The sequence below is a fragment of the Bidens hawaiensis genome, unplaced genomic scaffold, assembly GCF_021521415.1.
Source record: "Bidens hawaiensis isolate Kalapana, Puna unplaced genomic scaffold, B.hawaiensis_p1.1 tig00007049_1, whole genome shotgun sequence".
In the NCBI taxonomy this organism is placed as follows: domain Eukaryota; kingdom Viridiplantae; phylum Streptophyta; class Magnoliopsida; order Asterales; family Asteraceae; genus Bidens; species Bidens hawaiensis.
The window spans coordinates 485339-511685 of record NW_027491485.1 but is presented as its reverse complement, the minus strand read 5'-3'; the positions used below and the strand labels follow the sequence as shown (position 1 = coordinate 511685).

The window sequence follows — 26347 nt, the reverse complement described above, 5'->3', positions numbered from 1 at the left end:
TGGAAAATAAACTAACTCGTGCTAGTAATTGATGAACTAGAAGATTAGGGGGTTAAGTGTAATATAATTAATATTATAATCAGGTTATTACACAACCCTAATCCCCCTCCCTCCCACATACGATCGATCATTTTTCCCCCTCCCTCTCTTGGCGACCGTAGCCCACACACACACACATACAATCTCTTTTTCAAGCTTGTTTTGAAGGATTCAAGGTTCTAGATAGGTAATTAACATCACCTCTAGCTATTCTAATGATTTAATTATGATATTGAGCATGTTAATCAAAACCCAAAATCTTGAAATTGATGATTGAAGATGAGTTAGGGTTTAATTATGTGTTTGTTGATGATTGCTAGTGAATTGATAACTAGTTATGTTGTTATTGATTGTTAATTACATGTTTCTTGAAATTGAACTTTAAAGTAAAACTCTAATTGTGTGTGTAAAGTGAAATTGAGATGCATGGTTGGTGAATTATGCATCTAGAGGGTTGTATGTATGAGTTAGTTCATAGGTTATTTGTATGCTGAGTTTTGATGAAAACTGATGCTGGACAGATTATGGAATTCGTGTTTAAATGACTGTAACTCGATGTTAATTACATGTTTTGATGTGATTGTTGATTCTATAATATACTAGGTCGAGTCTAGTTTTTGAAAAGTCTGAGTTTGTAAATTTTGGACATGTAAAAGTTTGTTTTTATTATTTTACAAATCTGTTGTGCAAGTCTGATTCGGAAAGCCTGCTGGTAAACTGTTTTGCGACTGAGGTATCTCATAAACTACAAGACCAAATGGGTTGGTTCCACTTCTGCAAGTTAATACTTTGAGTTAGGAATCTAACCCAATTTGTCTTGCATTAATTGGATTTGTCATTTAACGGTAATAACAAATAACATTCTGTTGCGCATGATAATGATTGTTGTGTGTTTGCTGTGATGTTTTGATCATTGTGATAAAACCGTATACGATAAAAATATAATAAAAATATTTTTAGAAACCTAACTCACGTATGTTTCTGTGATGATTTTTGGTGATTTATTTGACATGTTAGGATTTATCAAATAGAGTAATCTTGTCGAGTGAAAATCTGTCTGGACAATTTAGCAGCTGAATTACTTGAATTATCATGAAAAGCGCATAAGTGATCGATGTTTGCTATGTTTTGACCAAATTGCCCTTGTGGGGGGGATATTTGCTAGTAATGATCGATGTTAATACTTGACACTTAACTTGTTGTTCACACACGTAACGTATCACCAACGTGTTTGTCGAGTCGCACTTATTTCACAAACGAAACACGAAACGCATCTCATGCATAAGTTGTATGTGTCGAGTCTAGAGACTCACTCGTAGTTCAATACTTAGAAAATCTTGTTTTTGTTTTTAGAACACTAGTGAGGATTTTCTGTGACGCACACTTTTCTCGGATCTTTTTGGTTATCTTCGCAAACAGTGAGTTTCACGTCCCCTTTTAACTCTTTTTAAACGCTTTTATTTGGGGGAGATAACATACTCCAACGCTGTAGATTTTGTTTAGTTTTTATATATCACTTGTTAGGCTAAGTGGCAAACAAACCAACCAAAGTCCTTCATAACATCGAACCGGTTAATATTTGGATAATAGCGAGTCATTGTTGAGTAGTACTACTGGGTTTGACAAACCCCACCCAACTCTAAACTCGACTGTAGGTCGAGTGTGTGTAATTTTGGCTAACACATTACCATGGTCGTGGTTGACATGGTGGCAAGGCAATTGATAAACAGTCAGCTTCGTTGTCGAATACTTAGTAATACATGCTTGATAGGTTAGCTACCTATTGATATATAATTGACTTAACACTATCTGGTAACGCAAACGCAAACGCAAATGCAAACGTAAACGCAAACACTTTATTTATATAAACATGTGAACTCACCAACCCTGTGTTGACACTTTTAGTATGTTATTCTCAGGTAACCGAGGCGGGCGCGCGGTATAGGAACATGCATTCGCTAAACACCATCGCTTTGAAAACTTCTTTTAATTTTTATCTTAATAACTTGGGTTTTTCAGTCGTCCTGTGTGCCCAAACTTTTTGGTTTACAATTTACGCTTCCGCATTTTATTTAAGACTTAATGTCTTGTTGGTTTGAAAATGTTAAACATGGTGTTTGATTATAACTAATGATTCCGATCCTGTTAGTTCACACCCTTTGACGGTAAAACTCCGTTAGTGGATTTTGAGGGTGTGACAGTGTATTTGGGGGAAAAGGAGAAAAGAAGAAACAAACCGCCCATCACGTGAAGGGCACACTGATGGGTTCAACGACCAAACTTAACGATATTAGGGAATTGCAAGTGAAATGAACCATAAGGAAAAATTTGTAAATTTGAAACTACTGGACTAAAACTGCATATTTGAACAAACCAGAAGGACGAAAATCGCAATTCACCGAAATAAGTATTATAATAAAGAAATAGTGAAAAGACATGTCTATCCCTGACTTAACGATTAAATTTAATGGGGTTAGTGATTTGGATGTAATTGGCAAGAACTGAGAAACGTGGAGGGTCCATATGAAAAAAATAAACTTTTTGGACTGAATTCGCATTATTTGTCAAACCACAGGGACGAAAATGACACTTTACTCAAATTTGAATAATATGTTTGTTTGATGGAATGAAATAAAATGAAATTCACGTGTTATACTATAATAATGTGTGTTGTTTGTAAATTCATTAAAGACATTGAAATGTAAACAAGGTAAATGTTAGAATACAAAGAGAAAAAAAATAAGAAGAGTATGAAGAATTATAGCCTAAAAATATCCGTCAAAATTATAATAAAAAAATCATAATTGAAATATAAACAAAAAACAAAAAAAACTAAAATTTGCCCTCATTGTCTTTGTAAAAAAAAAAAGAAAAAGAAAACACAACGTCGAGGAAAAAAAAAGAAAATAAACAAAAAACGCAATTATAAATAAAAAAAGATACAATATAGTTCAAAATATAACAAAATTCCGACCGATATATAACAAACCGTTGAGTAATATAACATAATACGGAGGAAAAAAACACAATGTCAAGAAAAAAAAGCCAAGAGGCTCTAAATGTTGAAGCCAACAACGAATCCAACTGATCACAATACCCCACTCACATTTTTATACAAAAAAGGTTAAATGATAATTGTGCTTTCAGTTAATCAATCATTACCGCTTTTTGAGTGAAAGTTAGTGATAGTGAATGTCCCCATGCCTAGTGGTAGTGACGTGACAACACTTTTAATTAACTAATCATGCTCCATAACTCAGTCTTATTGATGAAGATGGAGATGAGAGTAAGGTGATGGGTCGAGTGTGTATGTACAAATGCTTTGAGTTCCATTGAGTAACATCTTTAGGTAGGTATTGATTGGAAAGTTTTCTCGTAAGGGTTCGTGAGTTCTTTAGAAATGCACCTTCATTTCAGTTAAATCTTGATAATAGCAATGGACGGGAACAAGTGGAATGGAACATTCCAACGTTCGGCTTTCGTATTTAGAAAAAAAGTTGAATAACAAATTTCTAAAAACAGACCATACTAGCAAGTAGCCAGACACACCAACAATAAAATTTAAAAAAAAAAGTACAGACCCACTAGATCCTCCCTGACCCAATATACCGACTCGTTATATGAGGTCATTAAACCCTATGTTGAACCCCCAGACTGCAAATACCACTAGAAATCATCATCCTCTTTATTCGTCATTCAGGTGATTTCAATCACATTTACGATATTAAGGATTACAGCTAGGTATGGATATTGGCAATGAAAGATTATAGCTAGGGCTTGCGAGGTTGTCAGTTCGAATATCAAGCTCACTCAGGTTTTAGTCTCACCGTGTGTTACGTTAAAGAATTATGCTCTTGTGGTGATACAACGACTGTCTAGCGGCAGTTGGCAGTATGGTTTCCTGAAGCTCCACATATTGTTAAGGTTAGTCGAGTCAACTTCCTATACGGTTTTATGTGGCCTTTAACTAACATCCTTGACTTAATTATAACTTCATTTATTTAGAATTATAAATTATAACTTTGAATTCTTATATTTACGTATGATGCATCTGAAGTAAGACATAGTTACACACATATACACACATTGAATTTTGAGATTATGATACAAGGACTAGCTATCTCAAAATGGGTTTTAGGAACCGTTTTGTGTGCAAGAAAGAAACTATGCACCCTTTTTCACACTTACATCAAATGTGAAAAAAAAAAAATAAAGTAAAACACTATTAATTCCATGCATAAAGTAGTTACCAAGTTGGGAGATTACACAATTTAGGAAGGCTGAAAGGTAAGAGTGTTAAAAGGTATTTTAAACCCACATCTTATTTGGATAAGCCTAAACCGTGCACCTTTAACCCTCCCACACACATCTACCACATATACATACCCGTGTTCATTTCTGTTAAATCTGTTAAGGCGAAATTTGTCTAGAATATAAGGGATGACTGGAATTGCTTGTTTGATGATTATTTAAAGATATTGAAATGTAAATAAGGTGAAGGTTAAAATACAAAGAGATTAAAAAATAAGATGGGTGAGAAAATTTTGTGGCTTAAAAAGCCTTTAAAAAAAATAAAAGAAATAATAAAAAAAAATTAAAATTAAAAAAAATATTCACCCATCGTCCTCGTTCAAAAAAAAAAAGAATAAAAGAAAAAGAAAATAAAACACAATGTTCAATAAAAAGACATAATTACGAAAATAAACAAAAAACACAATGAAAAACAAAAAAAAACACAATAAATACCAAAATATAACATAGCGTCGTGCAAAAATAACACAATATCAAGAGTAAAAAAAGAGACAAGGGGCTCTAAATAGTGAAGCCAACTACAAATCCAACTGATCACAATACCCCACTACATTTTTATACAGAAAATGTTAAATGATAATTGTGTTTTCAGTTGGGTTTTGAGTGAAAGTTAGTGATAATCAACACCCCCACTGCCTAGGTGACATTGACATGACAACACTTTTGGTTAACTAACCATGCTCCATAACACATAGTCTCATTGACGAAGATGAGGATGAGAGTAAGGTGGTTGGTCTGAGTGCAAGGGGCGAAGCTATGTGGAGACCGGGGTGGCCCCGGCCACTGCCGTTTTCTCCGTTAGTAGGGTAAATTTTGCGATTTTTCTCGAAAAGTTTTATAGGTATTAGGCGCGGTCACCCCGATGTATTTTTCCAAAATGCTACCTGTCATTACCGATATATTTTTTTAAAAATAATACCCCATCGTTTGTGTTTTTTTTTCTAAAACCTCGCAAAATTTATAAACAAAAGTTACAAAATAGTAGTCGAATAGTAAACGATTTGTTTTTATAAATATTTTAGGTCTTTGCAATTCTTCTTCTAGGTATTCACTCTTAGGGATGAGATCGGTACCGTACCGGTGCCATTACCGATACCGATACCAAAATACTCGGTTCGATACTAGTATTGAAGGTAAAATTTGAGATATAACGGTATCAAAATTCAAAACTTTGGTATCTATTCGGTACCGACGATACCAAATCTGTACTGATTTCGGTACCGGTATCAATACCGAATTTGCTTATCCATACTCACCCTTCCTCTCGCATCATCATGGATATTTTAGGTCTTTGTTGGTTAAACAATTATTTTGTTTTTTTATTGTAAGGACAATTGTTTAAATTAATGAAGAAAAATTATATATATATATATAGATGTCATATTGTTTGATCCGACCCGACCCGAATCAGTGACCCGGCCCAAATCACCGACACGAACCGAATCGTCAACCCAAAAATTTTTAAGTCTGTGACTTCGATCACCCCCTGACTAAGCCCAAGCTTCGCCGCTGTATGAGTGTGTGCCCGTACATATGCTTTGAGTTTCATTGAGTAACATCTTTAGGTGGGTATTGAATATTGATAAGAAAGTTTTCTCGTAAGCGTTCGTGAGTTCTTTAGGAGTGCACCTTCATTTCAGTTAAATCTTAATAATATGCCAAAATTAGACTTTCGTATTTAGAAAACAGGAAACTAATATTAAATATCATAAAACGAACCATACTACACCAAGTAACCAGACAGTAGACAGTGACACAAAAGACAAAAAGTACGGATCAACCGGATCCTGCATGATCCGATATACCGACCCGTTATGTGAGGTCCTTAAACCCTAGTTAAACCCACAGACTGCAAATACCACCGGAATTCATCATCTTCTTTATTCATTCTCCATTCAGGTGATTTCAATCTCATTTTACGATATTAACACATTTAAGTTTATAATAGTGTTTTTCATCAGTTATATCTATCTATCTATATAACATAATGTAATAATTTATATATTCGTTATTTCTAAAACCTAGAGTTTAGTGAAGTTTAAATCAAACAAGGTTCATGCTCTGTTACTTTACATCATCTGTCAATATATGGAATGATTCAATGATAAGTTTTAGTGTTTCGTGAATTCAAAATATAGTGTTTAGTAAGGTCTAAACGACCTGATTCGAGCCCGAACTATGCTCGCTTTGACTTTCGAGAGCTCGAGCTCGTGAAAAATCTTAAACGAGCTCGGGCTTAAAAATACATAAGGCTTGAGCTCGGGCTTGGGCTTGATAACTAAACGAGCATTTTTTTAGGCTTGGGCTCGGGTTGAACTTTTAATAGATCTGATTTCGGGTAGCTCGTGTGCAGCTCAACTCTTTTTAGGGGTGCAAACGAGCTGAGCTGAGCCCGAGCTAGGCTCGTTTAACTTACACAGAGCTCGAGCTTGGCTCGTTTCGAGCTCTATCTTCATTATCCTTCAAAGCTCGAGCTCGGCTCGTGAGTAGGTTTTTAAGCTTGGGCTTGGCCGGTTTACTATTTATCAATTATTTGTTATATAAGTTTAATTATTTTTATATGTTTTTTCTATTACAATTTATGTATAAAATAATATATATTATTTAGTTATTTTTATTTATTTTTTGATAACATTATATATATCAATTAATAATTATTAAATATATATTTTAGAAAATTATGTAAATGACAAGCTCGTTTAAGCTTGCGAGCCGGCTCGAGCTCTATAAGCTCTAGCTCGTTTATTAAACGAGCTTACTTTTAGGCTCGATCTCGGGCTCGATTAAGCTCGGCTCAATCGAGCTTTTTAACGAGCCGATCGGCTCGTTTGCACCCCTAGTAAAGTTTTAAGTCAGATTGGGGTTTCTTATAGTTTCATGCTCTGTTTGGTTAAATGTGAATATTAGTTTAGAGGTCAAACATATGATTCTATCATGATTATTTGGTTTTGTTTGATGGTATTAAATAATTCGCTAGAAAACAAAAAAACAATATGCTGCCCATAAGTCATTTTAAGAGTATTTATATTGGGATCTCAGTATAATAAAACAATCAAAGTGGTAAATTTGTGTTAAATCAATAGGCATGATGATACTAGCAGTATATCATGTGATCTTTGTATAATTGGAAAGAGTTTTGGTAATAATTATATATAACACTTTTCTATTTTGTTAGGTTAAGAAGTTACCGCACTACACGCATGGAGTCCTCGCCATCACGTTTCATTTCACGGTAAGTTCCTTTTCGACTCGTAGACTCGTAGTCTTTTGTTAAATTGTACAGAAAATACATATGTTGACTATATTTAATTGCAAGTATATATTAAAAAGTTTTGTGTTATAAAACTTAATCAGTATAAAATGAGTTAAAGTCACTGAAAAAGTTGGATGAAAATGCATATGTTTTGGTGAAAATGATATTTTTACTTAAATAAATTTACCTGAGATAGTGAGTTAGTAGGTTGACTGATCAAATTAATCAAAGATGGCTTGAATGATCATTATACTGATATAGGAGCAGTTCAACCTTAAAATTCATATGGGATGTGAACAAACTCATGATTAGCGGTGTAAACGAGCCGACCTGAGCCCAAGCCCGGCTCGTTTTGACTTACGAGAGAGAGAGAGAGAGAGAGATCTCGAACTTGGATCGTTTGAGCTCTTTTTCTAAAGCTCTAGCTCGGCTCGTGAGTCATTTTTTCAAGTTTGGGCTCATATTGTTTATGATTTTATTAATTAATATATATAATTTTTTAACTAATTCTATATATTTTGAGAAAAATCTTAAAATGAGCCTAAGCCCGGGTCGAGTTGGGGTATTACCTTAAACGACTAAGTGAGCCAAAGCTCGGCTTGAGCTTGGTTTTGCAGTGTGAAATTAATACATTTTTTTAATGGCATGTGAAATTAATACATAGAAGTAACTTAAAAATACGAAAGGCTCGAACTTGGGCTCGGTAAGTAAACGGGCTTTGTTTGAGGCTCGGACTTGACTCGAGCTCAAAGAAGGTCAGCTCGTTTCGAGTTTTCTATCGATTCGATCTCGAGTAGCTCGCGAGCGGCTCGGCTCGTTTGCACTTTTAAGAAGGTTTGTACTTTTAAGCAATGTTTTCATAACTGGATCGGACAGCGAACCGGTCAGGCAACTGGTTCACCGGTTCAACCGGCCGAACGAATTCGGCTTAAAAAATGCTAGAAAAAACAAAATTTTCAAAAAAAATATTTTTTTAATAGAAAAACCGGTTCGACCGGTCCGGTTTTCCGGTCGGACCGGTTCAGACCGGCCGGTTTTCTGGATACCGAGCGAGCAGCATACAACCGAACCAGTCGGTGGACCGATTCCCGGTCGGACCGGCCGATCCGGTCCGGTTTTAACAACATTGCTTTTAAGAATAATATCTTAGGTGCTTAGTTAGTTTTGCTAATGTCTTGGATAGAAACAAATACTATAATTATTTGATATTTTCTTTAATTAGTTTATGTGATATGTAATAACTGTTTAATTTTTGTTTTTGTTTCAGGATCTTTGCATACGCTCTAGCATGGCAGCATCTTCATGGTGGCATTAATGAATATGCGTACTGAAATGACAAACAAAAATCAGTCGGCTTTTGAATTTAATGAAAACGGAATGTTTTTGATCATCTCAATCGTGGCATTATTCACGGCTGAAGTCACATCGGGGATTTTGTTTTTTACAAACGTCCCGTCACGCTATTACACCGTTTTGAAATTCATTGGTATCTCCTCGGCAAACATTGCTCCTTGCCCGCTTTTGTTGGTGTCGTATCATTACCCAACACACAAGTTGATTTTGCATTTGGTCAGCATTGTCATCTACGGGCTCGTACTTGCATATGTATGCTATGGTAATGATGATATTGACAAGAGCCTCAACAAGAATGACCTCGCTGCCGTTACTACTTACTTGGGACTTGTACTTGTACCTTTTGCGTTTGTGTTGGTGTTATTCGCCCCCAAAAGCCTCAACTCGATCGTGTTTCCGGTGATATATGTATCCTCTGGGCTGGAACTTATATGTGTATGTATCATCCACTTCAAGAGCGTGTTCATGTTGATGACCCCAGAAAAAGCAAAGCCACAAAATTTGGAAGCCCAAGAAGACAAGAACATTAAACAACCTTGACTTACATGGAATGCAGGTTTTTATGTTAGGACACATTTAATGTTTTAAGACCACTTATATTAATGTTTGTTATGTTTTTATGTTTTGGATGCTATGGGATGTTGTGTAAATGCTTGTGTGTGATATATATATTAACTATGGTCTTTAGATTACTATTGTCAGATAGTTTGGTTAATTCATAATTTGTGTAAGTTTGACTTATTTTATTTTCATTTACAAAATCTTCTCTAATGAGATATTCCTTAGAAAAACAAGTTTTTGAATTAGATTTAGAGGCATTGTTTTTTTATAAAAGGAAGTTTGATTTATAAAAACTTTAGATAAAATTTTCATTTTAGAAATTGCATTTTTGAAATGTTTGTTTGGACACTTGTTGCTCATTAACATTCTAACTTGACTTTGTATCTCAAGTTTATCGTTCTAGAGTTTATTGTTATTGGAGAGTGCTTGTGTGTTTTATGTTCTTTAAAAAAGTTGTACAAGAGTCATTAAGGTTGATCCGCAATCCATTAATGACGTCGGTTGTGGGTCCGTGGCATCAACATTTTAGCATCTTTGAAGTCTTCAAGTTCTGCCTTAACCCCTTGCAAGAACATTGTCTCGTTAACAACCGAAGACAACCTATGTCACCTTCCCACCTTTGCCCCCACCACTAATAGACGACACCGCCTTAACTAACGCAACTCCACCTCCATCTTCCTTCTCTCCACAACCTCTGATCGCAAAACCCTTCCTCGTCCCTTCCTTCTCGACTATTAAACACAAATACTAGATTAAACCTTTTTTATTTTTTGAAAGCGAAAAATTGGTCAAAATTACTTTAGTTGGCATGAAACTTATTTGCAAAAATACATTACATCAATTAATTATTATTTTTTATTTAAATAAAAGCTAATTATGAGAAGAGATACCTCCCAATTGTGGTCTAGTATGAGTGTTGGGTTCTCTAATAAATACCCAAGTTCGATCCCCATTTATGTCATTTTGGGTGAAAATTGATAATGAATGATTTGAGCTAAGCCTTATAGGGATGTCAGTTTGAATCCAAGCCCACTTAGGTTTTAGTCTCACCGTGTGTTACGCTAGAGAGTTATGCTTTTGTGGTGACACAAACGATTGTCAAGTTGTATAGTTTCATGTGGAAACTCCTAAGCCAAACTTTAAACCCGGTTAAAACAAAATAATATGATAAAATAGACAATGGAGGTCTTCAAATTGAAAACTTAAAAAGGATGGAAAAATTGAATTTGGTGTTTTTAAAAGATGGAAATGATTGCCAAAGAGGATAAACATACGAGTCAAACCATCATATCGACTGAAAAGTTAAGTTAGTAAAGGAAAACATGAGCACTCCTCCTCGATGGTCTCTGGCCGGAACAACTGCTCTGGTGACCGGCGGCACACGTGGAATCGGGTACGCCGTGGTAGAGGAACTGGCGGCGTTTGGGGCGGCCGTACAGAATCCGAGCTTACTCAACGGTTACAGGAATGGTCCGCCAAAGGCTTTACCGTCACCGGGTCCGTATGTGACGCATCTTCTCCTTCTCAACGCCAACACCTCCTACAAAAAGTATCCGAAACTTTCAACGGCAACCTCAACATTCTGGTATTATTATTATTACTATTAACCATATTACCAGTGGTGATTGATAGTATCTGATCTAAAAGCATATATTCACATACACATATTAATGTGTATTGTATAATCGAGTATACTGAATTAATTGATGACACATCCTGAACCCAACACGAAAAAAAAACAGGTTTTGGGTTGACTAACCTCGGGTTGACCTGTTTAAGTAAATTAAAAAAGCATTCATAATTATATTTGTACTTCTGTTTATAGGGAAAATTCCCAAAATAAGCGTTTAAGAAAACGTTTTTCAGGTTTAGGTGTCATTTGCAAGAAATTCCTAAAATATGTATTATAAACTAGTCGTGACAAGTAGTTTATGATTACACACGAGTAGTTTGTAGAACCAGTTAAAACTTGCCGCGTGCTTAAACTAACCGTAGCGAGCAAGTTCACTAATCAATTGCTCGTCACTACTAAATAAGTTTCATGTCTCATAATCAACGCCCACGAGTAATTTATAAGTCTTTTAGTCGCGACGGCTAGCTTACCTAGTTTACATTCCCTACACGAGTAGTTTAATAGTAGTTAACTCGCCGCGACTAATTTAACCTTACAATCTACTCGTCGTGATTAAAGAACTTCTAAATTACTCGTGGGCATTGATTACGAAGCATAAAACTTATTTAGTCGTGACGAGTAAATGGGTAAATCTGCTCGTTATGGTTAGTTTAAAGACACGTGTCAAATTTTAATTGGTTATACAAACTACTGGTCACGACTCACGACTAGATTATAATACCTATTTTAGGGATTTCTTGCAAATGACACCTAAAACCTGAAAAACGTTTTCATAAACGCTTATTTTGGGAATTTTCCCTTTTTTTTGTTTTACATTTGTCTGAGACGCAGTTGCAATTTTTATAATTCATTTTCATGAGTTTTGATAATTTTATAAAATAAAATTGTTCATATCACTCATTTACTCTACTGACTATCAATTTTGTTTTACAATCTTTTTAAAAAGTGGGTTAACTGGTCATGTTCGGGTTGACCCATTAACCCGTTTAAGTAGTTAAAAAAAACTTTCATAATTATATTTTTACTTCTGTTTTTTCAGTTTTACATTTTTTTTTAGTTGCACTTGCATTTCCAATTCATTTTCATGATTTTTAATAATTTTATGAAAAAAAGTTATTCATATTACTCGTTTACTCTACCGACTCTAAATTATATTAATTTTGTTTTACATTCTAATTATAAAAAGTGGGTTAAACGGGTTGTGTTCAGGTCGACCCGAATGTATGTGTGTGGGTTTGGGTCGAAATCTTTGACAAATATAACAATATGGGTCGGGATCGGTGTGCACATTTGAACATGCCAGCCCGCTTGCCTTCCAAGGGGAGTTGTCAAATGATCCTTCCCCTTTTATGGACATAAAAAAATTGTCATGTTTCTCAGTACTTACTTAAATGTATGTAGATAAACAATGTTGGGACAAACATTAGGAAACCTACGACAGAGTATACCGCGGAAGAATATTCAACTCTCATGGCTACCAATTTGGATTCTGCTTACCATTTTTGTCAACTCGCACACCCTCTTTTAAAGGCTTCTGGTGTTGGTTCCGTTGTCTTCATTTCCTCTGTTGCGGGTCTCGTTCACGTTTTCTCTGGATCTGTCTATGGAGCCACAAAAGGTATGTTTTTCCCGACTCACTTTTAATTATCCAATATTTTCTTAGGTTTTTAGCGTCTATTTTCAGGTGCAATTAATCAGCTTGCAAAGAATTTAGCGTGTGAATGGGCAAAAGATAATATTCGGGTTAATAGTGTAGCTCCGTGGTACATCAAAACCCCGCTTGTCGAACACGTAATACCCTTTCTCTGTGATATTATGCAAGTTTGGGTCAACCGGATGGTCAAAAATCGTTCATGGATATTAATATTATACGTATCCGTAACTTTATGTTTTTAAAATGAAAAAGAATTTTAAATTCTAGAGGTCAACGATTGGTTTGGTTTATATGGACGGTTTTAAGTTTCAAACTGTTTGGGGTGTGCAATCGGTCTGTTTTGGGGTCAAACCGAACCAAAAACTGAAAATTCGGTATTTAAATTTTTAAAAACTCTTTCGTTTCGGCGCCTTCGATTTTTTTTTATTACGATGGGTTCTATTCGGTTTCAGTATTTTTGGTTTTACATTTTGGGCTTGATATTTTTTGCCTGAAACTTTTGTGCAAAATATTGAATTTGAGCTTTAAACTTTGGCAAAAATTTTGTGTTTGTTGATTAAGGATTAATTGAAAGTTACACATATGACCTAAAGTTAATAGGTTATGCAATTTATAGTTTTTTGTAAATGACTTAAATTTGTTTTTTTTGTTCGGTTCGATTTTTGGCTGATGGAAAACCGAAACCGAACTGAAAAGTCGGTTTTTAAGAAACATAACACCTAGCTGTTTTTTTATTGAGTTCGGGTACAGTGAGTTTGTGCACACCTTTACAAACCGTGAACAAAACCGTTTTTCTTTGGTTCCAGTGATGTTTTGGTAAAATAGGAAAGGGGCATTTTGGTCATTTTACTCAATTAAGAAAAAACTTGCCAGAAGTTAATCCTAGACTCAAACTCGTTACAATATGGAAACCACAAACTCTAAACCTGCGAAATTAGTAGTCAAAGATGTTTTGTGTAAATACTGATTAAATTTGTTTTGTGTAGTTGTTAAGCGATGAACAGTTTTTGGATAAAGTGGTATCTAGAACTCCACTGAAACGCCCCGGAGAAGCAGACGAAGTTGCATCAATGGTGACATTTCTATGCCTACCCGCTGCTTCGTATATCACTGGACAAACAATTGCCGTTGATGGAGGATTTACTGTCAACGGTTTCTCATTATCTTAATTTCATTTTCTGTTCATGTTAGACAAAGTTTTAAATATAATCTGTTCTTGTTTAATGTCATCTTTGTCAACATATTCTCAATAGTGGATCATAAATGGCTTTTTATGATTATGTTTCAGTTTTATGATCCATACGAGACATGTTTTGTTAGACATGGTAATATGGTATGTTTGTTAATGGAAAAGTGACAAAGTCATAAAAACATATTAAACGTCACGCGTTGTGACATGAGTAAAGTGACAAAGTCATAAAAATCAATCTTACACAAATAAGATAAAACCAGATCACATGCAAAACAACTTTTAAATCGAATTTTAAATTGAAGTTTTATAGTTTTTCTTGTATAATATTCATGTTATAGCAAGATACTCATTAAGTTGAATTAATCTTTAGAGATTTTGCGCTTGACAGTGTCAATGTTATCTTTCACGGTACTGGCAGCTTCATCTGCCTTTGAAGGCACATTTTCTTTAATTTTCCTAGCCGCGTCTTTCGCAGCCTTCCATGCATCTTGCGCCGTTTGTTTTGCTTTGTCAGCTATGTTTTCCGCCGCCCCAGCCACTTTCCCGGCAGCGTCTTTTGATTGACCCGCAATCTTTTGAATACGTAGAAAGTGTAAATAAGTGCATTTATTCATTGTTCAAATAGATTGAAAATAAATTGTTTTTGTTTTTCTTACATTTTCACTTTGAGAAGAAACTTGTTCTTTTATTTTCTCACCGGCTTTCTTCGCCTCATCGACACCTCGTTTCGCAGCATCCGATGGTTGAGATCCCATGGAACGCACCTATTTAGAAAACATAAATTAATACCTATTTCAAGTCATAATTAGTAAATTTTCTCAAGCACAAAGAGCATTATTTTGGAGTGTGACATAAATTATATAACAAATAGTTCAAGTCACCTAACTTTATATAACTATATCGTGTTATATATATTAAAACTTTATAAACTAATAGCTTTGATAACTATAACAATACTTATATGTTATATAAAACTATGTCATGCATGCACCCATGCACACGTATAGAGCACGCATATGTATGCACGTATGGTAAGTACGTGTGTATAAACAGACCTGGACATGTTTACGCGAAGTAGGGCGGACAAACATGGAATAGAAGGGGCTGCGGACACATATCGTGCGCGAGGTCTGAGCCATTGCAAGGCTAGCGGTTAGCGAAACTCCTGCCATTTTTTTATTTATCTTTTTTCATCTCATATGTTAATTGCATTTAAATGCATTTGTCTCATTCTGTTGTTGGAATTGTAAGAAGATACTTGTTTTTAGGAGCGGGAAATAAGGAAAATAGATGGAAGTTGGCAGAAACTCAGGTTTTTTAGGTGTCCATAATTAAATTAGGTAAATTAAGAAGACCAAAAAATATATTTATAATTTTATTGTCCGAACAGTTGTAACATTTTTGCATTGGATTCTTATTTTGCTATCCAATAATTATTGATCGGTGTTGTTTTTTTTAATCATTTATAATTCAAGTTCCTTATTTGTATAAATATTTTATTAGAATATTTTTAATTCAACTTCCTCCTCCATTCGCTGCTTCATAAGGTATTAGTTTTATTTCATGTCTCTTGAATAATAATTGAAATAAAATGAAGAATCTGATTAGGTGCAATTTGAGTTTTTGTTTTAGTTATTACTTATTAGTGAATTTGTTTTAGAGTTTAGCACATAAGTTTTAAGTTTTAACTTGTAAATATTTATCTTTGGCCCTTCAATTTTATTTATAAACTTTAGTTCGTTAGATGTTTGGCACAAAAGTTTTACATATATACTTTTTAGGCTTTTAGCTCTCAAAGTTTCACATGTTTGTTTTTTTAACCTCTCAACCTTGATAATAAAAATTTTCCCTTTCAACTTAAATATTTTCTTTTGGCCCCTAAACTAATTTGGAAATTAAGCTTTTGCCACAAAACTTTTGTCATAACGAATCGATCCAATACACCGCCTTCAATACCTGCCACATTTTCCCACAGCAAAGCATTTTAGCGTTCAAACATGTAAAACGTTTAACCTGGTTCGTCACAACACGCGAGTAAAAAACTTGTTAAAGTTTAAATGGCATATGAGTAATGTTAAAAGATGTTGATCAAAAACTCCTTATCCAATAGTATCGAGTCAATAAACTCATATAGTAGATGGCCAAAATGTTCAAAAGCTCATGGCTTGAAACTAGCTAAAACTAGCTAAAAGATAACTAAAAACAACCTACTCAAAATCGGCTTGTTGTTAAAGAGCCAAGCCGAGCCATAGTAAACCTCGTTGGCTAGCTCGTTAGATCGACTATTTAAATTAAAGTCAAAAATTTTATATATGAAAATTATAGCGCAAATTAATAGTATTAAAGATGTCACTGCAAATTGGTGTTGAACTCGTAAGTTGTAATTTTATACCACTACAAATTGTGTGGACTTTCTTATTTATGAGCTTTTGAATGTGTATATTGCACAAATGCATTGTATTACTTTATTTGGTATTTTCTCAGTCTATATATAAATCATGTCATTAAATATTATTGTTTTTATTAAAATTCAAAAAATGTCTTGGCTCGAGTTTGTTATGTGCTAAGCTTAAGCTTAAAAATTCAGTTTTGTTAAAATAAACAAACAAAACCAAGTTAACACGTTTATATTCAAACCCGAGCCCGCTTGAAGCTCACTCGACATGTTTACACAGATGGAATTTTCTAACGTTCTCTCATTTTATTCTTTAAGATGAAAATGAACATCGGGCACTATATTGCAGTAAGTTACCATCCAAAATTTATTCAAACTGTCTACTTAATGGGCCAACTAGTGGGCTTACACTTAATATTTAATATGCATTACATACATTATATTTATTACAAATGGAACGTGGGAGGGAGGCAAGGCATTCAAAGCAGAACGAATCAATGTACCATATAGGTATCCTTTGATAAATATGCAAATTGTATTGACCAACACACATAGATCGCTCATGTCTAACTTTTTTTTTTGAGAATAAACAATTGAAACCCAAGTGATAAGTGATAACTAATCCGTATAATTAGAAAAAATTACAAATTTTGTCCTTTCGAATATACGTTAATATGGTTTGGGTCCTTTTCGAAATTAGTTTCACTTTTTATCATTTATTTGGATTTTCACCTCAGTATTAATCCTTTACACTAACAACCATCCAAAAATCCAGTTAAGTCATGACATATGCGAAACATGGGAGGTCATTTTATATATTTAACTAAAAATAATTCATTAAATAAATATAATAAAAACTTTATATTTAAAATTTTTTCATCAATTATTCAATTATTTCTCTCTCTTTACTTCTTTCCAACCATCATCTTCATACATAATACCTAGATCTAGCCGCCGCCATCACCACCACCACCACCACCATCATCATCGTCTTCATCTCCATCTTCAAGCTTCTCACCTGAGAAGAAACAAGAAGGTTGTGGCCATCACCATTCTCGCCTAAAACACTATGGCCGCCACCGATTATGCCGTCGATTGGTTGTCGTCTTTGTTGCCCATTATCTCAAACCCAAACTTCGTCATGCTACAGTAGAATCATCTCATTGTTGGCAGCACCAAACCTTGTTGTAAATTCGGATTTCGAATCGGGTCAGAACGACCACTGCTTTATTTCAGATCTGGGTTTCAAATCGGATCTGAATCACCATCGTCTTGTTTCAAATATGGGTTTGTGTGTTTCAAAGATATCGGTCATGGTGGCTGGTGTTGGTTGGCGTTTGGGATGAAGAAACAAGATGGGCGTGGCCGGCCAGACACCGTTCTCGTCGTAATCGTCCATTGCTTCAGATCAATCGCCGAGAAATATTGGGGTTTAGGGTTCTTAATCAATCGCCGTGAAATATTGAGGATTAGGGAAATATATTTGTGTGTGTGTGAAGTTCAACAGGCAGGGGATTAGGGTTCTTAATCAATAGCCGGAAATATGTTTGTGTGTGTGTGAAGTTCAACAGGTAGCTTAAAGGATGATGAAAGATAAAGGACAGAGGGAAAAGACAATTATACCAATCACCTTTTATTCAAATGGGTCTGTTTAACGGGATAACTTAACGGAGGTTAGCTTAAAGGACAAAAACCATGGCAAACATCCAAATAAAGGACAAAGAGTGAAACTATTTTTAAAAAAGGACCCAATTCATAATCTATGCAACTCAAAAGGACAAAATTTGTAATTTTTTCGTCTCATTAAAAGGGTCATTATTTGAAAAACAAGTTTAAGGTTAATTGAATGATTATTCATTTTGCTTACCAAATGAAAATAATGCCCTTGAAAATTGGGTCAATCAATATTTTTATTAATGTTAGTTGTGAGTGTTTAAAGGTAAACTTAGAAATTAGCTAATAAATTTTGAAATTAAACATTTGTAATGATAAAAAAAAGGAAATATAGACATTTTTAATAGAACGTAGGGAATAATATTTTTTTGAGGCCGACACCAAAATTTTTTTAGGTTTAATTCTTTTAATTCACAAATTTTACTTATTAAAAAGTAAACAAGCAGATATTAATCTCATTAAATTAACAAATATAACTCTTAGATGGACTATCAAACCCAATACCCGTATGACTACATAAACCACTTCCCAATAACTATTAACTCATATTTTGACTAAGAAAAATGAAATAAATGTGTAGCTCGTGAAAGTATACATATAGAGCTCATAATCTAAATATATTTGCTTCCTATGAGATACATATGTACCCCGCGAACTACATTTTCTTATATTTAAAGTTTTAAACACAATTTCGTTTGAAACCTCCGGTGTAATATTAATAATATATCATTTACTTGCATAAAGTGGCTGGAAATGCTGGTAGGGGTCTAGACTGCATGAGGTAAATGTAAAATGTTGAATGGAAAATGATTCTTTACAGCTGAGCCAACGGTTCCCTGACATTTCAATTACTTCCTCACCCACCCTATGCATCTTAATCTTTTTTTAGAACGACTTTCAACCCTCCCGAGGCCAAGACTATGTTGTCTTAACCGGGTTCACGCTTGAACACTCATGATTTATTGGCGAACGCCTACCACCTACCGGATAAACCCGTCTCCCACGCCGGCCAAATGACACCACAACGAAGAGCCGGTAAAACCGGTTCGAGATCGAGGATTGAACCTGTGACTTTCCAAGTCTTCCTCTCATTTCCCTGACCATCTGAGCTAGCCCAGATGATTCACATTATTTAACATTTTAACCTATAGCTTTGGCATTTCCATCATATTTTTCAGTTTTATGTCTCTAGTATTATCTAGTTTAAATTTTAAATATGCAATATGAGAAAATATAGTTTTTTTTCCTTAAGGTTGAAACTCAAAATACATTCACATAAAAACTACTATTTGTTTCTCATTGTAATGAATGTTGTTTCTCATGTGAATCCACATGTAACGTTCATGTGAAACAACATTAAATGAGTTAAGTTATCGCACTAACGATATTTCATATGTGAAGTTGTGAACTAAATCAAATGGTATGTAAAATTTGCTCCCATTGATCACGTGCTTAAGAACCAAAGAATCATCACCACAAGCAGGAATTACTAAAAACACTATATCCAAATCATCTTTGTGTGTGTGAAATAGAAAATGAAATATATAGGCTAATTAATAACATATTGTCCAGTATTGTGGGGGATGGTAACTGTTGCCTTCTTGCTTTGTAGATGGTATATAATTAAGTGCATTTAATTATTTGAACAATTAAAAAAATTTGTCCATCTTCTCTCTTATCTCTTCAAATTGCACACACAGGTAAATCAAATTATTTATTTATTTATTTCAAGTAATTTGGAATTAGTGCAAATCCAGTTAACTCCTGAAAAATTTGAACAAATGGGTGTTCAACAATGGAGGCAAAAAAACATATTAATTTAAAGCTAGATATGTATGTTCAATCTGAGTTCTATAAATGGAATTTAATAAATGAGGTTATTTGATTGGTGGAACAAATATGTATAAAAATTGATGAGTGATTTGCCATGGTAGATTGGTGGGGCTTCTGGTCACCGGCATGTGGATGCATCAGACAATATAGTGTAACTCGTTTATGTCCATCACCATTGAGACTGGCATGCAACTATTGGTGCATCATGCATATAAGTTTTCATAATGGGAAAATAAAAAAAATAGCCAGTAATTATATTTCAAAACCCACCACTGTGATGTTGTTTGTAAAGGAAATAAATGTGCTTAAGTTATAGATGATTGGTCATATGTAAAGTGAATGTAATCTTCATTACTTCTTATATAGTTCTTTGTGACTACAAATACTTTTATAGAAACATGATCAAATACATTTTATTCTTAACATGAAAACGGTGAGAACCAATTTGTTGTTATGGTTAGGTTTATTTTTATAGGTGTTTGTTGCTATTTTTTGTTCGTATTTGCTAATTTTCGATTATGAGACGTTATAAATATTTGTCTATTTATATTTTGTTGTTATTGTTAGATTTTTTCTTTTGCTGTTATAAGTATTTGTTGGTATATATTGTTCTTGATTTTGATTCTTTTGTTGTAGTTTTTAGGTTCTTTTCTTTGTTATTATAAGTCATTGTTTATGTAGATTGATATTGTAGTTGGTATTGTTTCTTACGTTCGCATATTTAAATAAATTGACATTATTTCCTACGTACTCATGTTAAGATCAAAATGTACATGAACCTTCCCCTACTTTTATAAGCAATACTTTCAAAGTGACAATTTATGGATAATGCTTTTATCTATATCATTTTATTGTCGTAACTTGTTTCTTGAACGTTACTGATACGTGATTAATTAAATAAGGTTAACTTGAATCAAGGTGTTTATGGAAGTGTTAATCCAAGTATATCGTTTTTGAAACTATAACAAGAATTAAAGCTAGGTTAAGTATTTAAATTGCCTATTTTAGTGTAACTTTTTACCATTTTCTAGTTGTCTCATTGACATATATATAAGCTAGCTAGTTTCAAATTGTATCATTCATTGCATGGTGGTTTGCCCATATTTTTCATTAGATATATATAGTTTTAGCCAACGGTTCTTTTATGATACTTTACTTTCGATATTACCACGATATTTTTGTTTTAATCTCAAATGATGCAACTTAACTAATTTGCCTTTTAAAGTTCGGTTTATATATATTTAAATCATTCGACACATGCTAAGTTGGTAATATATACATCTGCTTGGTTAGAGCACTAGCAGTCTTCCGCTCATGTGCGCACACATGGCTAAACGGTGATAACTTTTCTAGTGTTTGTATATCCCCATTTTCTTATGCACGCCTTACTGAGTCGCATAGGGTCATCAAAATTAAAAAAAAAATCAATAGTAATTACTAATTAGTCTTTAGGATAAAAATACACACCTCAAAAAGTTCAATAATAATATACAGAACCTTAATTAGGATAATTAATACACAAAGGTAATTACATAAATAAAAGTATCAGGGTTTGACTAATGCTTAAACTCTCCAAATAATTCAAAATTCCTCCTAGTCTAATATCTTGGTCTTTAAAAGCCTATATTAGCCCTTGGATGCTATTACAAGCGGATTTCCTTGTTAAAAATGCAATATCACCTTCACTTGATCTACGTTTTTAGTTTTATTATTCAGTCTGAATAATAACATGTAATGTTTATTGGATTTTGTTATGCTCTAGTAAGATTTAAGCACGTACTTACATGATATATAATTGCAATTTGATGGTTAATTATTCTTTATTTCTTATCACACATTCTAGCTCATGATAATTTTAAAAATTTTAATTTATTTGATCATCTTAACCATATCTTGCATGCATCAATAATTTGTTTCCAAACAAATAGATTATAATTATTGTTGCATCAAAAAGTATCGATACTCATAAGCATGGGCGCATGGTAGACTTCAAAACGAAAACGATTAATAACATTTAAAAGTAAAAAAATTATAAAAAAATAAATGTCTAGGTTTGTCCTGTCATTTTATATGACCACTCAAAACATTTTAGTAGGTAACAAAGTTTATGAAATTTAAATTCCTACACTGTCTATTGGTCAGTTACTTTCTGCCAACATTAAAAATTACATTTACTGCTCCCAACTATACAACTCACTCTCATGTTTTCCCTTTAAATAGACTCTCCTCACTTCACAAATTCTTGCATCAATCAAGTTCTAGTCATTCATTGAGTAAAAAAGTGAAAAATGGCTAAGTGTGCCTTTGTGTTAATTGTAGTTCTAGTGGTGTCCGTTGGTACCATCAACGGTAGAGATGTTCCAAAGGAAAACAAAGATGTTATTGGTCTTGATGACCAAAAGAATGTGTACACTTTTGGTGGAACAGGCGGGTATACCGGCTTTGGCAACAACGGGTTGCCAATTGGTGGGATGGGAACTGGTGTTGGTGTAGGTGGTGATTTTGGCGGTGCGAATGGAATTGGTGGTGTTGGTATGGGATACCAATATGGAGGACAGGGTGGTCCAGCTGGTGGTGTGGGGACTTTTGGTGGTCTTGGTAATGGTATTGGTGGATTACCACCTCTTGGTGGTGGTGGACTTGGTGGTGGAGTGTTTCCTATTGGTGGTGGCGGCGGTGCCGGTGTTGGTGGTGGTGGTGTGCTCCCTCATCCCTAGAGCTTGTTTTATTGTCACTAGGTAGCTATCTAGTTTAACGGTTATGGAGTTAAGTTAGTTTGTGTGAGATGGTGTGTTATGTTTGTTTGTGTGTTGGTACTTTTTTTTAAGTCAAAATATCTTTGTTGTTAATTATGTTGTGTTTCTAGAATATTCGAATATCTATTTATATTAACTTGTTTAGTTTTAGTTTTTAATTTTCAGTCGTATTACTTTGTTGCATGTCTTGTTACTTAAAACATTATACAAGTGTTTATCATATGCATCAAGTAGACACTAACAATCGTGGCTCTACCAATCTTGGAACGCATACTAGATAGTTACTAAATGTTGGTAATAACCACAAACCTTTGAGTCTTACATATAGAAAAAAAGTTTACCACCTTGGACATACGAAATGAATTTTTTGTACTAATATAATTGGATGTTGTAATTTGATTAGAGAATGGGCAATAAAAGGGACAATTTTGTCGTACAAAAATTTGGTGCAAATGGTTTGGGCCATTAATATGTTAGAGAAGAACAGCTGAAGCAAATTAAATTAACCATATCTGACATAAATGATTTAAGTTTATATTTTTATGATATTATATATTTCTTTCATGAAGGTAAGTACTAGTTTTAGTATTTCACAGCTATTGTATTACTTTACAGAATTATTTATATTTTTAAAAGGACGATGATATAAGAGAGAAATAATAACTCCTCAAGCATGAAGTCAATAATATCCACTGGGCTATTGATGCAGCAAGCCCAATCCACCAGAAAGCCTTTTAGGCTATGAGAGAACAATCCGGGGAACGATCTTTTTCCACCCCCGAGTATTTTATTCCAATACTTGAATCAAGAAAATTTGAATAGGAAAGAAAAATATTTATATGTTATAAACAAGAGAGAATAGGAATAGATAGGTAGAAGACATTTTATTTATGTGTAAATAAAAAGGAACATATAGAATTATATATACTATGCCGTAGAGGTGAAACGGTATGTCATAATGAGATCGTAATGATGGCATATAATGTATGTATTTACAATAATTTATAACACCCCTAGTGGCGGATTCAGAAGTTTTTTCTCAGGGGTCGGTAATTATTTGGGTCGGTTGACTATCGATATTAAAAAAAATAGGTCTGGTAGCCGTTCAGGTCGGGTCAAATTGACATATAACTTTTCTGTTGCCCGATTCAATCTTTCCGGTCAGGTCAAATCGGCTCAGCCGTCAATATGTTAATTTATATTTAAATTTTTATTAGGGCCGGTCTCTGATAACAAAACCATAAATGGAGATATCTATGTAATAAAAAAATGTATTCCGATATATATATATGTGTGTGTGTGTGTGTTTAATCCGATTTTAATATAACCAAAGAAATTTTATGTATCAAATCCTTTCAAGGATTATTTATGAAGTTTATAACTGAGTTTGGCTATTTGTGATTGTCGAGCCATTTTCGTTGTCATTCATGGTTGCATTGCTGAATTTGTTTACTATTATCTCAATCTCGCGTTTTATGACCGATTTCCCATAAACGTAAGTGGATGAAGATATGGATGATTTAATGAGAGAAATAGATGAATTTCCACCCACTGTGATGAGGGAAATTGAACCATCTTGATTGGAAGATGCAGATGAGGAAATGAGGAGAATAAAGGACAAGGTTGTGGCTGAACATGAGAGCCAGCTGCAACCTTTGAAACAAAAAAGAGTAGAATCTAGTGATGAACTTTTATTTGTTGATGAATCTGTGGAGGAGGGGATAAAAAGACGTTTATTAAAGACAAGATTTGAAAGTTATGTAATATATTATGGGTGAAGTTTTTATATTCGGTGAAAATTTTATTTAACTCTGATGTTTAGAACTGTGTTTATGAGTAAATTTAACGTCCAAAGTAGGGCACTGATAACGGGTTCTTACAGAGTCAAAACAGGCTGGTTTAAAAAAATGATTTATTTAAACTTACTATATATGTTTGCTTTGCTTCTTGATTTACGTCACTGGTTACACGATTTCAAGCATCAGTTACGCGGATGACATAGTGTGACACACTTACCGACAACGATTACACGTTCGATGTCGCGTTGCGTGCATACTATCATTGCGTTGCACGTGTTGACACCGGTTACGCGTTCAATGTTACGTTTGCACGCACACCCCGCCACATCACACGGGCAACCACCTAGTAGTTTTTAAAAGTGTCGATGTTCTCAGAGGCTTGAGAAAACAAGGCCCCGTCATACACTAAGAGAAAACTATGGTATCTATTTCTCTTGATTTGCTAACTGGTATTTCGAAGTTTTCTTTTCGTCTGGGTTTAATTTTGCTTAGGAAAGTTTGTTTGAAAAAAAATAGTGAATACCTATGTAACAATATATATACTCCCATCAGTTCATACTCGTTTAATGCCTAAACTAGTTGATTGCTTAGGACTTGCCGGTAGAATTATTATATTTGGATAATCACCCTGCAGACCTAGGAGATGAAGTAGAAAACAAAAACTTGTTTGGTCTAGCGACAAAGGTGTACACCTTACAACCAAATGGTTATGGGTTCTAGTTTCACTAGAGATATGAGGTGAAATAGGTGGAAAAACAAAATAGATGTTCAATAAAAAAAAGTAAGTAAACAAAGAATGCGTTTTGTAAATACTTAATTTGAACCACCCATGTATTGTTTTACTTGACCAGTCCATAAGTCATGAATTTGCCACTTCGTCTCCATAAGTCATTTCATTGTTAGTAGTCAGTTGACACCTATAAGAAATTGAGCCGAAAGAATTACGACCCTTACAAGATTTTTCAGAAGATAAACGATAATGCATATGTCATTGATCTCTCTAACAATGTATGCATTTTCCAACGTTCAACGTGGCAAACATTTACAATCGTTAGTTATCCAAAGAATTCGAGGTTGAGTTCTTCTCAAACGAGAAGGAATGATACGGAGTTGATTCAAAAAGTGATAAACCCATATATTGGCCAACCAAATAAAAGCAAGTGAGACAGTATAGAGCCCAACTTAATTACAATTTACTTAAGTTTTGAGCTTTTTGGAATTAGAGACTCGTAAAATATGGACACAACATAATGACTAATGAGTAGGGCAATTTAGCAATTCTAATTTCGAAGGTTTCTTTTTCCAAAACTTTGTACTTTTAGTTGATTTCATGATTATTACTAAACATGTGAGTTGTAGATTGTATTACTTCACACATTTGATTACTTAAAATTTTCACTTCCCCTTCATTTTTTGTTTCTCACTATTTCATAGTGTTTGTAGAATTCAAATTTCCTATATAGAGGACTTACACGTATATGGTTTTCAAATTTAAAAAGTGCATTATCCCTCAAATATGAAAAAGAAAACCATTGTTTTAGCGGTATCATGAAATTGTAGAAGCTTCGACGGACCTTCGTCTATTCAAACGTTACAAGTTATGAAGTTAAGTCCAGTGGTTGACAAAATAGCTGGTTGTGATTTAGAAGTTATAGAGAATATAAAAAGTCATCCCTTAAAAACGTTATCCTCGAAACCTTAAACTATAAAAGCCTGCATTTGGTGAACGTATCTATGCCTAACGTTATATACAAGTTTTGTTCCTCCCCTTAAAATGACGTTCGCATGGTTGAAGCCGTCAGTAACTAACTAATATGCTCAATAAATAATTAATAAATACCTATCAAGAGTTAACACCCGCATAACCATCGGAGCTCTCATCACCCCAATCCAC

At 34.0% G+C, this 26347-nt stretch overlaps 1 protein-coding gene and 1 pseudogene across 2 annotated transcripts; both read left to right on the top strand.

The window, feature by feature from the left end:
• Positions 1-10839: 10839 nt before the first annotated feature.
• Positions 10840-14079, top strand: LOC143634415 (tropinone reductase homolog At5g06060-like; annotated as a pseudogene). The gene is made up of 4 exons (XR_013153848.1): positions 10840-11102; positions 12552-12768; positions 12835-12941; positions 13791-14079. The product of XR_013153848.1 is annotated as a tropinone reductase homolog At5g06060-like (transcript).
• A 7919-nt stretch (positions 14080-21998) lies between these two features.
• On the top strand, positions 21999-22812 carry LOC143634414 (uncharacterized). The gene has a single exon (XM_077102505.1). The coding sequence runs from the start codon at positions 22187-22189 to the stop codon at positions 22613-22615; it is 429 nt and encodes a 142-aa protein (XP_076958620.1). The 5' UTR covers positions 21999-22186; the 3' UTR covers positions 22616-22812.
• The last annotated feature ends 3535 nt before the right edge of the window (positions 22813-26347 follow it).